General features: G+C 46.5%; 1 protein-coding gene across 1 annotated transcript; it reads right to left on the bottom strand.

Annotated features, from left to right (window-relative positions):
* Positions 1-1,003: 1,003 nt before the first annotated feature.
* On the bottom strand, positions 1,004-13,151 carry LOC110312727 (cytochrome c oxidase subunit 7A-related protein, mitochondrial). The gene is made up of 3 exons (XM_021186569.2): positions 13,008-13,151; positions 3,010-3,138; positions 1,004-1,834 (listed from the first exon to the last, which is right to left on the bottom strand). The coding sequence occupies exons 1-3, from the start codon at positions 13,077-13,079 to the stop codon at positions 1,694-1,696; spliced, it is 342 nt and encodes a 113-aa protein (XP_021042228.1). The 5' UTR covers positions 13,080-13,151; the 3' UTR covers positions 1,004-1,693.
* Between the last annotated feature and the right edge of the window lie 1,071 nt (positions 13,152-14,222).

Genomic DNA, 14,222 nt, shown 5'->3' on the forward strand with positions numbered 1-14,222 from the left:
CACTGATTTAGAAAAATAGAGGTGCACAATGCTCTGGCCGCTCCTAGAACCCGTGTGTCTGCCAATGTTTTGACCATTCCTTGAACCCATGTGTGTGCCCACTGCTGAAGCCCATTGCCAGGTGTTTGTGATATTGGTTGCTGGGGAGATTTTCTGACTCTTTCCCAGCAACCACAGCCGGGCCAATCCGGAGTTGCTGCACCTGCACCAGACTCTTTCCTTGTACCCCTCCCATACCCATTTCCTGAGAATAGACATTGTTTAGATCTGGAAATCCCCTACTCCCTCCTTCTTTCCCCCCCTGAGGGCCTATAAAAACTGGGACCCCTTTCCCCTCGGGGTTGACTCCTCTACCCCTGCATGGGATATGAGTCGTCGCCAGAGCTCTGGCTTTCCCAGAATAAAGCCTCGTGTGGTTTGCATCAAGCTTGGTCTCTCGTGAGTTCTTGGGGGTCCGCTATTTTCCTGAGACTTGAGTGAGGGTCTCCCTTCAGGAGTCTTTCATAGGAACTACATGGAGATCAACAATCCTATTACTGGACTCTGAGAAACTGTCTTGTAAAGATGGGGCTGGGGCTAGAGAGATGGCTCAGTGACTAAGAGCACTTGATCTTGCAGAAGGTTCAATTCCCAGAAGGAAGGTTCAAAACCCACTGAAATTCTAGTCCCAGGGGATCAGACAGCCTCTTCTGAGCTTCATGGGCACCAGGTTCACATACAGTCTTATGAGTAAAAAACACATATTAAATAAATAAATTTTAAAAAAAGGCTTGGTGGCTAATTAAAAAGAAATCAAAGCTCAGGTTTAGGGAACCTCAGTCCCCTATGGTTCTTTTGAAAAGAACTCTCAAACTGTGCATGGAGGGGCACACCTTTAATCCCTACACTCCCAAGGCAGACGTGGGCAGGTCTTTGTGAGTTTGAGGCCAGCCTGATCTACAGAGTGAGTTTCAGGTGAGCCAATGAAACAGAGCAAGACACTGGCTCAAAAAAACAAAAAACAAACAAACTAAAAACATCTTTATTCCAGTGTTTATTCCGCAGTCGGGTCAATCATAACGTAAAGCCGTAGCATTATTAAAGGAGAGCTCCTGACACAGCTGTCTAACGTGAAGCACTGACAGGTGCTCCTCCCACGATGGAACAAACACACATTTCCCTAAGTTCTGGGCGAGACACACAACCCTTTGAAACCAACTGCCCAACAAATAGAGGCAGGTTGCTAATCATTCCTCTCAACGTTTTCTGCAAGGCGGAGCAATCCCTAGGGTGGCTAACTCAGCCCTCACTTCGCCACCTGTCCCCTGGCTTTTGTTTTCCTTCCTCAATCACACCTACACCCCAAAAGGCTTCTGCGCTTCCTGCTTAGACACCACCTGAGTCCCGGAGGCCCTGAGCACTGCTGGCCACGAATGAGCTGGAGAGCAACTTTCCGGCAGAGCTCCAGGGAAATCAGGAGCAGAAGCACAGCTCAGTGATGGCTCAGTGACATTTTCTTAAACAATAGTTTTAACTGTCAAACAAGCTCTGACATCTGACAGGCCATCTGCACACCATAAACAAATCAAAACAATGTATTCTTATCTTTTCCTTTGTTTGCAAAATGTTAAGTAGACTATCCAAGTGGAAAACATGAAACGTGAGGATTCAAAGGGTTTGTGTCACAAAGTGAACCAGTCCTCCACAGGCAAGCTCATTTGTTTCTGGGCTGCGAGGCCATATAGAGGGCGATCAGGCAGTAGATGGTCCCTCCCAGTGTCAAAGCCATGGTGGTCCGGTAAAGCATTTGGTCTGGAAGGCCTCGTTTCAGGTGGATGGGCACACCATCAGCCTTCTGCAAAGCAAGAAAGAACAGTGAGTTGGCTGGAAAGAACAGATTTTACTACAAAGCAAAGAAGAAAATTCTCTCCATCGTGAAAACTACTCCACAAACACAATATAGCGGGCAACTGGGATGCACCAGTGTGGCAGAACACAGGCGTACTTCCTGATAAGCCTGCAGTCACTCTCTACAGCCACATCCATGTTTCTAAGGCCTGTACCACAGTCTCAGTTGGCAAGGGCAGAGCCCTGGAGACGTTTGAAGATAAAGACTCTGTAGGACCCTAAACTCATTCTGTGCAGTCTCCAAAGGCTCCTTAAATCTCACTCATTAGATTTAAAAGACTTACACTGAACAACATGAAAGTGCTCTACAGCCAGGATGGACCTGAACCTGGATATACTCTTGTAGGGGAGGCAACCCTCTAAGGATAGCTGTAGTGAGTGGGCTGTCACTCCCCAGCGCTTGACAGTCAGGTCACTAGGTTCTTGATTATCTCTAAACAAATTAATCACATTCAAGTGTCAATTCTGGCTTCTCTCTGTTGATGACCTACCTAAGAGGGCTTCCCAACTTCCACCAGTAGCGTAGTGAACTATAGCACCAAGCAAGCCAAACAGAAGAAAACTGGTTGCCAAAAGTCACTGCATAGGGCTGGCAAGATGGCTCAGCAGTTACAAGCCAAGTCACTGTATAGGGCTGGCAAGACGGCCCAGCAGTTACAAACTATTGCTGCTCTCAGGTCAGTTCCTACAACCTGTAACTTCAGCTCCAGCGGATTTAACAGCCTCACCTGATCTCTACACAGACCCAGACAAGACACACACACAGACAGAAACACAGACACACAGAGACAGATTTTTCTGAAGTCACTGCATGTGTGGCAAGCATTAATAGATACTGGCTGATTCAGTGTTATTCATTACACATGCTCCTGTGTTCTCAATGATTACAAGCAGTCTGAAATCTGTGTTAGTGCAATGAGGTCATTAGCCACGTCCCTGTTACCAGCATCTACCTGTACAAAGGTTCCATTATTAGTCAACGGACCAAACTGAAGTAAAGAGTTCTCCTTAAGAAAAGGAGGCTGGGGAGAAAACAACACTAAAGTCAAGTCAGTTTTAGAAGCTCCCAGCCAACACGCATGTGTGTGCATTTCACAGTTCTGTGTTCCCATCTTCACTCACCTGGAAAAACTTCTGCAGCTCTGGAACTTTGTTCTTCCCAGCATAATCATATGCTGTCACACTGGAGGTCAGTTTGGTTGGTGTGGCAAATATGATAGGTGGTGCTTCTGTGGAAACTGGCTTTAACCCCTGCAGGACAGCAAAAGGCAACAGAAGCCATGAGTTTGTCTGGGCAGCTGAGCTATTTCCGGAGGCAGCACTAAGTGTGTAAGGGCCAGAACAGGGTCTCTGTCACTTGCATTGTGGGGCCTTTAGGTGGTTCTCAACCCTCTGACACGATACCCTTAGTAGCTTCCAAGCAAACTGTCAAGAACTCTACCAATGAGATGGGAAAGACAAGGAAGGCCCCACGTGAGCCTCAAGAAGTACTGTCTACAAGGACTCCGACGTCCCCTCTTCTCATCTGTCTGAACGATGTACTAAGGCAGAGCTAGGTAAGTCAGTAAAGTGCCTGCTTGTAAGGAGGCCTGAGCTCACTCCCAAGCACCATGTAAGCTGCTGGGGATGGCTGCATCACCTTGTAACCCAACACTGGGAGGCAGAGTGGGAATAGGCAGATTCCTGGGACTCAGTCTGATTAAAGAGCACCAGGGCCCAGTGAGAAACTTAATAAATACATAAAGTGGATGGCTCCTGAGAACTAGGCTGACCTCTGCCTTACCTATGCATGCACACATACACAGAATCCACAGTGCAACTACACTGTGGTAGCCCACACCTTTATTCCAAGCGCTTAGGAGGCACAGACAGGAAGATTTCTGAGGTAGAGGCCAACCTGGTCTACAGAGGGAGTTACAGGACAGCCAGGGCTGCCCATTCCATGTTGCCATTAACAGCAATGCAGACCAGAGGTAAATGACTGCTGCTTAGCACAAGAGGGTGCTGGATGAGGGAGACAGCTTTCTTTCTGAAGTTCTGCAAGTGGTCTAAAATTAACTGTGGGGGCTGGAGACAAGGGTCAGCCATTAATGAGCGTGCACCGCTGTTGCAGAAGACACAAGCTCAGCTCTCAGCATCCACATGGCATGTATGGCTCACAACCACTGGAAACTCTAGCTTCTGGGGACCTGATAGCTCTTGACTATATAAGCACCCAAACACAGGTGTACACATACACACAGACATACAGTTTAAAAACAATAAAAATAAACCTTGCTTATGTTTGGAGAATGGCCTGGAATTTGATGTATAAACCAAGCTGGTCTCAAATTTATAAAGATCACCTTCTCCTGCCTCCCAAGAGGTGAGACTAATAAGTATGTGGCATCACTTCTGGCTAAAAATAAACCTTAATATAGATAGGGCTGCGGTCAAGATGCACTTGGGAGGCTTGCTATGAGCTCAGATTGGCCTCCAACCCCTGGCCTCACTGGGCTATAGGTACACACCACCACACTTTCAAACTAGACACTTTAAATGGTGGAGCTGCATGTATAGCATCCTGATTACATCTCAATAAGCCACTAGAAGGGTCGTGTTGTTTCAGACAGGGTCTAACTGTGTACCCTCCAATGATCACGAGGCTCCTGAGAGCAGGTCAGCCTTGAACTCAGTAAGACCCACCTGCCCTGCCTGAGCGCTGGGATCAGGGCTGCCTTCTTGCTATGTTCTAAGAACTGCAGAGCAGGCGGAGGGTGCAGCTCCTGTCAGAGTCCCTGCCTAGCACATATAGCCATGACCACAAAACAAACAAACCCAAACCTAAAGGGAACTATTTTGCTTTTTATCTTTAGATACAAGCTGCAAAGTAACTTATGCCCACATTTCTCCACAGCAACACTGCACACTAAAGTTGAAAGCTGAGACTTACCAGCCAGTGAAATGATCCCTTCAGATTCTAACTGGGAAAAATAGAATGTTACGTTTGAAAGAAGTTTGAAGTCTTGACTCGAGTCTTTATTTCTCAAATTTATAACTGACAAGATCTAAAGATTAGATATTAAAAGATAACACTTCTAGAAAGTGGAAGGAGGCCAGATAAAAATGAATTACAAAAACAGAAAACAAAAACCCACTAATGTTGTCCCTACCAACCAGGCACGAGAATTAATGAAACCCAAAACCAAGACCAAACAAATAAGGTTCTGAAGTAAGGTTGCTGTGGTTTGGGAATGGCCTAAGGCAATCCACTCACGCGATCGGCAGGTATGACCATCACCTACTCTACACTAGACATGCACAAGAACATCAGCTAGCTCAACAGCTTTTTTTTTCTTTGTTTTTTTCGAGATATGGTTTCTCTGTATAGCCCTGGCTGTCCTGGAACTCACCTTGTAGGCTGGCCTCAAACTCAGAAATCTGCCTGCCTCTGCCTCCCAAATCCTGGGATTAAAGGCGTGTGCCACCACACCCGGCTCTCAACAGCTTTTAAATAATTCCATATACTCTTTATCAAAATTCAGAACACACTTTTAAAATTATGTCTTATTTCAGTACCTTTTTAAAGATGTTTATTTATTTTATGTATATGAGTAGGCTATCGCTGACACACCAGAAGAGGGCATCAGATCCCATTACAGATAGTTGTGAGCCACCATGTGGTTGCTGGGAATTGAACTCAGGACTTCTGGAAGAGCAGTCAGTGCTCTTAACCACTGAGCCATCTCTTCAGCCCTTATTTCAGGATCTTATTCCTACAATTATTATGAACCTTGTATTCTCCCCAGTGAGGCTCAGTTGTTCCTACTACACTATCCACTCACAGTACAGCTATTGGCCCTCAGTGAAGAATGGGCATGATACTTCACCTCCCTGCACCGCGATAAATCACGCACCGACTGTAAAGTCAACAGCCCCTACGTTTCCAGGTACTGCCACTCCGGACACTCAAGCTCCCCCAGATGCCCATTTTACAGAACAAAATCCCAAGTTCTAGACCTGGCAGCAGTGGCACAGGCAGAAGCAGGTGATCTCTGAGTTCCAGGCCAGCCTGGTCTACAGAGTGAGTTCCAGGACAGCCAGGACTGCACAGAGAAACCCTGTCTCGAAAAACCAAAACAAGCAAACAAAAACCAAACTTTAGTTCTAAAAGCTTTGGAGTTGTGGTGCTGCCCAGGCACCCTGTTCTGCCCTCGCCTACTTCAGCTCCTTCCTTTTCCTTAAACCCTGCACCTCCCAGGCAGCCTGCAGGCTCTTCAGGCTCTACAGAGCATTCCCAGCACCTTTCATCACCTTAGGGAAGGAAACTTTTCAAAAAAAAAAAAAAATGTTGTTTTGATTTCTGTTTGTTTAAAACAGGTCCACATATCCTGAGCTGGCCTTTAACTCACTTGCAGGCCAGGCTGGCCTTGAACTCCTGATCCTGTAACCTCTGCCTCCTGAGAGATGAAATTACAGCATCACATCAGCTCTGCTCGCCCTTTGCAAAGCTGCGTGTCCTCCTCCTGAGCTGCAAACACCTTGTTGAAATCCACAGCACTTAACCACCATTAAACATACTGCATGCCTTTATTTACTATCTCCCTTATACAGAAGAAGCCCCACATACGCAGGGTGCTGGTCATGCTTTGGTCGCTAATCATATTCTCAAGACTAACAGAAGCAGCTGATAGACAGCACATCCCATACACACTTGCCAGACAGCTAACTGCACTAGCAAGGCGACAGCATGACAACACAGGAGACTCTCAAGTCTACTAACTGGCATTTGCCAGCAGAGCCTCCCTCCTGTGGCAAGGGGAAAGCCCTGAGAGAGTCAGTAAATTAAGTGATGTCAGGCTATGCTTTTTTTGTTTGGTTGGTTTTTTTGAGACAGGGTTTCTCTGTGTAGCCCTGGCTGTCCTCGAACTCAGAAATCCGCCTGCCTCTGCCTCCCGAGTGCTGGGATTAAAGGCGTGAGCCACCACGCCCGGCTCAGGCTATATAATGCTGATTCTGTACATAATCCCTACCTCTAAACAGTTCACAACTCTTATATTCTTCCTAATTGCTAAAAAGTAGGGAAAGAAGGAATGTGTCTCGGAAATTGAAGACAGGGCCACCTCCAGTCTCGAACTGCTCCAAAGTGTATGTTGTGTTTTGTTTTGTTGTGTTGTGTTTAGGACAGGGTCTTGGGAAGCTCAGGCTGCCCAGAACTTCCTCTGTAGCAAGGATGAGCTTCAACCCCTGGTCCTCCTGCTTCTCCCACCCAGGCTGCGGTTACTCAGCTGCCCCAGGATGCTGAGCTCAGTTTTTAAAGAACCACCACAGTAATTAAGTGCAGTGTGAGTAGCAGCAGGCTTGGCGGTGCTGCTGTACCACCTGTCCAGCTCAAATAAAAAACAACTTACTTTTAAATTTTATGTAGTTATGTGTTTATGGGGGGAGTGGTGGCACATCTGTGTACATGTGAATGCAGGTGTATCTGAGAAGCCCACAAGAGAGGATCGGATCCCGAGGGGCTGGAGTTACAGGTAGCTGAATGTCAATGGACTCAGGTATCGGCAACTAAACTTAGGACCCCTGAAATTAATGGCATAGCCATCTCTCCAGCCGCCAGCTGAAATGTTTAAAGAAAAAGTAACCCTGATTTTCCTCCTAAAGCTGACTGGTTAGCATTCTTACTCTTTAGATCTAAGGAGGGCGGAGATAGAAAATTATTCCATTCTTTAAAAATGTTTTTAACGGGGGCTAGAGTGAAGGCTCTGCTAAGAGCATCTGTTCTTGCTAAAGACTCATGTGGTAGTAACTCTAGTTCCAGAGAATTCAATGCTCCCTCCTGACATCTGTGGACACTGGGCATGCATGTGGCGTACATACATCCATGCAGGGAAAACTCTCACAAGTAACACATAAAGTAAAAAAAAAAACCACAGTTTGTAAGTGTTAGCCTATCAACCTGCTCACCTCTGATTTATGACTGGAAACCAGATTTCATCTTCAGTGACTCAAATCATTTCTTTTTTTTTTTTTTTTTTTTTTGGTTTTTCGAGACAGGGTTTCTCTGTATAGCCCTGGCTGTCCTGGAACTCACTTTGTAGACCAGGNTCACTTTGTAGACCAGGCTGGCCTCGAACTTAGAAATCCGCCTGCCTCTGCCTCCCGAGTGCTGGGATTAAAGGCGTGCGCCACCACGCCCGGCTTCAAATCATTTCTTTTTTGGGGAGGGAGGGAAGGGTTTATATGGCTCACATCTCCACATCACTGTTCATCATTGAAGGAAGTCAGGACAGGAACTCAAAGAGGACAGGAACCTGGAGGCAGGAGCTGATGCAGGGCCATGGAGGGGTGCTGATGACTGGCTTATTCCCCATGGCTTGCTCAGCCTGCTTGTTCCTTCTAGTGGGGACTCTCATTCTAGATACAGACCTTCTTCCCTGCATTTCTATTGCTGAGACTCAAATCATTTCTAAGTGAAGCTGGGCACCCTCACCATGCCTGTGCCACCTCACACCCCAAATGCCTCAAACTCACTATCAGCTTCTCAGGACCCCCATCTGTATGGAGGACACTACCACCTTCCCAGTCCCTCGTCATCCTGAATACTCCTTCTGCATGCCCAGAATGCTGTTCATCAACAAGATGGCACAGCTACCTAACTTTCTGCATCCAATGTCCTACTCACTTCCTACAAAATTTAGTTCTTTTATCATTGGCCCTTTATGACTCACCTCCACAGTCAAACTCACTCAGTCTCTCAGTCCTCCAGTCCTCTTGTCCCTCGGTTCTCCACAGCGATCATCATTCTAGTGTCTTAACTAGAATTGCTGGGTCAGAATAAAACTGTATTTCCCTTTTTAAGAAACTGCCAACTGGACACAAGCTAGAATCATCAGGGAAGGGGGACTCTCAATTAAGAAAATGCCCCCACTAGATTGGCCAGTGGGTGGTACAGCTCCTGGGTTGGTGTTATAAGCAGGCTGAGTAAGCCAAGAGGAGCACGCTTGTAAGCAGTGTTCCTTTATGGCCTCTGCTGCAGTTCCTACTCTGACTTCATTTAGTGATGGCGAGTAACTGGAGAGTACTAAGACAAAATAAACCCTGTCCTCCCCAAGTTGCTTGTGGTCATGGTCTTTATCACAGCCATAAACCCTAGCCAAGACACTACCAAAGAACATTCCAGAGTGGCTAGCGACACCAGTTAAAGATCTCTCCAACAGTGCAGTAGGCGTCTGGCTTCCCTACACCTTCCTTTCCACAAGCCATTGCCTGCCTTTGATCACAGGCGCTTTGGCAGACGTGACGTGCTGTTTGATTTGCTTTTCCCTATTGACTAATAACGTCAAGTACCTTTTCATGTTCATTTATTTGTAGCACACGTCACAAAAAAAGATGAATGCTTTTTAATCAGCCACTATCAAGTATTCTTCAAATAATTAGTTGCCATCGAGTTGATTTACAAATCTCTCTGCTACTGTTGCAGAAGTAGCATTTCTATATTTGGTTATTTATTCACTTTATAAACATTTTCATTTTACAGTGCACTGTGCCCAAGAAAGTAAGACAATATACTACTAATGCTACTGATGATGAGATCAGAGCGCGAAGTAGAGGGAGTGAGCTGGGGGGTCGGGTGGGGGTGTCCCTGAAAATACTAGAGCAGGCAGGAGTGAGTCTCATGAGGCAAGAAGGGAATCTGGTTCAACTTCTAGAGTCTGATCCTGAACAGTTTATTTTTGACATATTTAATAATCACAGTACAACTATGGGCAAAAGTTCTCTCTTGGCAATTACCACAACAAAGCTTAAGGCATAAATCCATTGTCAACAGTAAGTACTAAGTAGTGTTCCTCTATGGCCTCTACTTCAGTTCTCACTCTGACTTCACTCAGTGATCAGGGAAGTTGTTAAAAAGACAAACTAAACCCTTCCCGCCTCAAGCTGCTTTTGCTCATGGTCTTTAGCAATAAACACTCTAGCTAAGTAAGACACTATCAAATGAAGACACCCAAACTCAGACACTCCTTTGCAAAGTACCGATGCTATGACCTCTGCCATAAGAATGGGTCCTATTGACCAAGAAACAGTGCTCAGAATAAGGGTCTAGGGGGCTGGCGAGATGGCTCAGTGGGTAAGAGCACTGACTGTTCTTCCAAAGGTCCTGAGTTCAAATCCCAGCAACCACATGGTAGCTCACAACCATCCGTAATGAGATCTGACACCTTCTTCTACTTATGTATAATAATAAATAAATCTTTAAAAAAATAAATAAATAAGGGTCCAGGGAGGAAGGGTCAGGTATAAGCACCTCAGATTCTTCTGCAAAGCACATGGGAACTCTCCCATAAGAATGGGCTCTAGTGATTGAGAAACAATGCTCAGAAGGCTGGAACAGACATAATATTCTATGGGGTTTGGGGTGAAGCCTGGACCTACAGATAGCAAAAGATTACCAGGTCACTGAATAGATCCAGTCCCAGCTTTCTGGATGGAAATGGGTGTAAATCCCTTGTGTTGAGAGAACAGCCTGACCATTTTATTAACCTTCCTGATTCCCCCAGTGCTATCTGTGAGCATGAGCCTACAGGGACTGTGAAAGCCATTCTGAATGTACAATTAACAGAATGCCCAACCAAACCTGCTTCTTTCAACATAGCCCGAGGAAAGTAATGAGCTGGAGATGTAGCTCGGTGGTAAAGCACTTGTCTAGCATAATAAAGTCTTGGGTTCAATCACTACAACCATAAAAGTATATGCATAAAAGCTTTTGAGTAACTTAGAAATTCTAGGACTGGAGAGATGGCTCAGTGGTTAAGAGCAACTGACTACTCAAGGAGGTTCTGAGTTCAATTCCCAGCAACCACACGGTGAATCACAACCATCTGCTATGGGACCAGAAGCCCTTTCTGGTGTGTCTGAAGACAGTGACAGTGTACTCATACATAAAATAAATAAAAGATAGAATCTTTAAAAAAGAGAGAGAAAGGAAGGAATTAATTCTAGCATTAGGATGAAATCGAATTCAAGGAAGCCAAGCAAGCAAGCAAACAAACACCTCATCCTGAAAGTCCTGTCGATGTAAAGGGCCTTGTTAGGCAATTCCTACTCTGAGTACCAATTTTACTTCAATGTCACTTAATCAAGTTTCTACTTTCTCCTTCTAACTAACAAAGCTTACCCTTTGCTTCATCCCCACTAAAAACCTCTAGAGAAACTAGAGAAACGGTGCGGGCAGGTTAAGAGCACTGGCTGCCCTTTGGAGAGGACTCAAGTTTAACCCCCTCTACCCACACAGTGGCTCACAACTGTCTGTAATTCCAGTTCCAGGAGATTTGGAACCTCCTCTGGCTTCTGCAGGCCTAAGCATGTATGAAGTGCACAGACATGCATGCAAACAAAACACTCATATACATAAAACATAAAACAAAATATAAAAAGCACATCTACAACCACCACAAAACAAACTGTGACATATATGATCAAACAACTCATACACCGTAACATGAAGGCACCTCAAACGTCAGGTTTCTGTGGGGCTTACAGGGGTTCAAAAACAGGCAGAACTACTTATAATTGATAAACGTCAAAACAGGAAGGCAGACAGGGATTTTAAAGCGAGTTTGAGAGACCTTCCTGCAGGTGGTATAATTAATGGTCTACGTACTAACAAAGGAGTGCGTCACATGGCATAAGTATGCCAAACCTTGCCTAAAGTAACATACCATCTCTATCATTGAAAATACACTATAGACGATGATATAATGCAAACAGCCATTTCCCTACATCTTCTGTCAAGAAATCAGTCAACATACTGGCAGTTCTTTCCTTATAACTCATTACACTGGGTTCCACTGACACCACACTCACTCCCCTTCTAACGCTGGACTGTTCTTTGAGCGAATTTTCCTCACTTCCTTTCACGTTTCTGTAACAGAACGATGGTCTCTCTCTCTCTTTATGATCTCTCCAGCAGCAAAGAGCCTACTAGCAGCCATGTCTGTTAAACACCACATTCATAAAGCCTCAGCAGCTACCAGACACAACACAGCACTAGACACTGAACACCTAAACACTCGTGAGACTTTTCCTCCTCAACTTCCCATACAACCCTTCTTGGCCTCCTCTATCCTGAAAGCACATCTACTCTCGGAATGAAATCATACTTAAACACTCTCCCTTAAGATGGAGTGTCCCATAGGGGTAGAAAAGAGGCAGTAATGACAATCTCTTTTACAGCCCATACAGGTCACTTACTATTCTAGTCAACGTTTTTCAGCTTCGTGTTCCACCAAGGCTTCTCGAACTATGCTGAGCAGTGATTCAGTTCAGGAGAATATATAGCATTTATCCAGCACCAACCATCTGCCAGAAAAGCTGCTCACTCGACACATCACATTTAACCCAAGTTAATGCTGCCCCGAATTAGAAGGGGCAGTCAAGGTCACTAGATTAAGGCTGCCAAGTTCAGTACTAACCCAGTATTAAGTGGAACTCTAAAATACCACATTTTCACAACACTGAGATTGGAGATGGGGACGCCATTGATAGGATCTAACTGGAACCTGGATAATGTCAGATTGCCCAGTAGTCAACGGTCACCGTCTGCCACTTTAAAACTAGCAAAAGCATAAACCTCGTTGGGTGTCACTTCCGATGCTTTCCCCAGAATAAATATATATAATCCCATGCCTTATGAGCGAGCTTCTCAAACCCGCCCTCCCCAGTCTTCCATTTGGTAGCTGGGTAAAGCTGCTTTCTGGGCTGTGACAGGGCCAGTAACAAGAGGAAGTCACAAAGGCCACCTCAACCAGAGAGAGCAGAAACCCAAACACAGTTAAGTCACCTTCTGCAATCCTTCACAGATTCTACGGGAAATCCACCTTAAACAAGCAACCACCCCAGGGGTCACCTTGACCCCCGCAAGGTATCAGACCTGAGTTCAGTGCCATGCAAACCTCGCCTAAGGTGCAGCACACACCCAGACACCTCGGGGACCGCTCCAAGCCTGCGTGGTTAAGGACATTAGGAGACACCAGCAAGCCGGACTGGTCCGCCGGCAGAAGCCCCTCACGGCTCGGACCTCGCGACTGCCTGCCTCGGGCCGCTGTTCTCCGGCCCAAGGCGACGCGGCAAAAGTGTACCTGCGGGGTGTAGGCTTCCGAAGCCCAAGCTCCAGCCAACTTCTGCGTGAAACTGCTAAACTTGTAGTACATGTTGGCTGAGGCCGGCTTCGCACCGCCGCTGCCTGTGCGACCGCCCTAGAAAAGGACCCGGCTTCCCCTTTGGCCCGCCCAAAGCTCAGCGGAAGGACCTTAATCCAAGATGCGGACTGTCTAGAGAGCGCCTGACTTAAAACATAGCCTCCTAAGCAACGTCGGGGGGGGGGGGAAACGCGCTCTCTCAAGACCTAGAAACGAAAACAAATTCTAAAACACATGGAAAGAGGCTGTGTTGAGGCTTCCCGAAAACTCAGGCTTCTCTGTGCCATTCATTTGGATGTGGGCAGTGCCAAGACGCCTTGACAGATGCGCAAGCGTCCTGTGTACAAAGAAGCGTCCTGTGGTCCTGAGAGCGCCACAGTCGGTCAGAGCGAGTTCTGGGCAGGGCCTGGAACGGGGGCGGGGCCTGAAACAGGGGCGGGGCCCAGGACGTGGGTGGGGTCTCGTCAGGTCCAGGTCCCGCCCCATTTCAGGGTTATTAGTATGTGTTGAGGCGTCTTAATGTACCAAGGGTCGTTAGGAATTTCACCTCAGTTAAGACAAGAACAGCTCTTTGGAGCCGTGAGTGCATCGCCTGTAAGCAAAATCCTGTCTCAATGCCGGGAAAAGTGACAGGAAAGGAAAGAGCGAGGGGGAGAAGCAGATAGGAGAGAGAAGAGGAAAGGGGAGAAAAGAGAAGAGAGAGGAAGGAGGGAGATGGTGAGAGGAAGAAAGGAGAGAAGGGGTAGAGGGGAAGAGAAAAAGAGGTGAGGGAAAGAAAGGAAAGAGGGAAGAAAAGAGGGAAGGAAAGGAGGAAGGGAAGAGGAAGGGGGAGAGAGGGAAGAAAGGAAAGAGAGAGGGAAGGGAGAAAAGAGAGAGGGAAGAAGAGGGAAGGAAAGAGAGAGAGGGGAGAAGAAGAGGGAAGAATCTGTAGGCTTTGTGTAGACTTAATCTAAACTCAAAGCACCTGTGTGTGCATCTTGCGCTTTTGAGAGTGAGATTTTGTCTGCATTCATTTGGTTGCTCATCTCTTCCTCGGCCCGTTCTTTGAGATAAGCGCATGCAGGGGAGGTGACGGGGAACACTTGTGAAATCTCTACCGTCTGCTTGGATGATGCGCAGTTACAGCTTCCTGGTTATGGTTACACCCCGCCGCAC

Source organism: Mus caroli, chromosome 17 (assembly GCF_900094665.2).
Source record: "Mus caroli chromosome 17, CAROLI_EIJ_v1.1, whole genome shotgun sequence".
Lineage (NCBI taxonomy): Eukaryota > Metazoa > Chordata > Mammalia > Rodentia > Muridae > Mus > Mus caroli.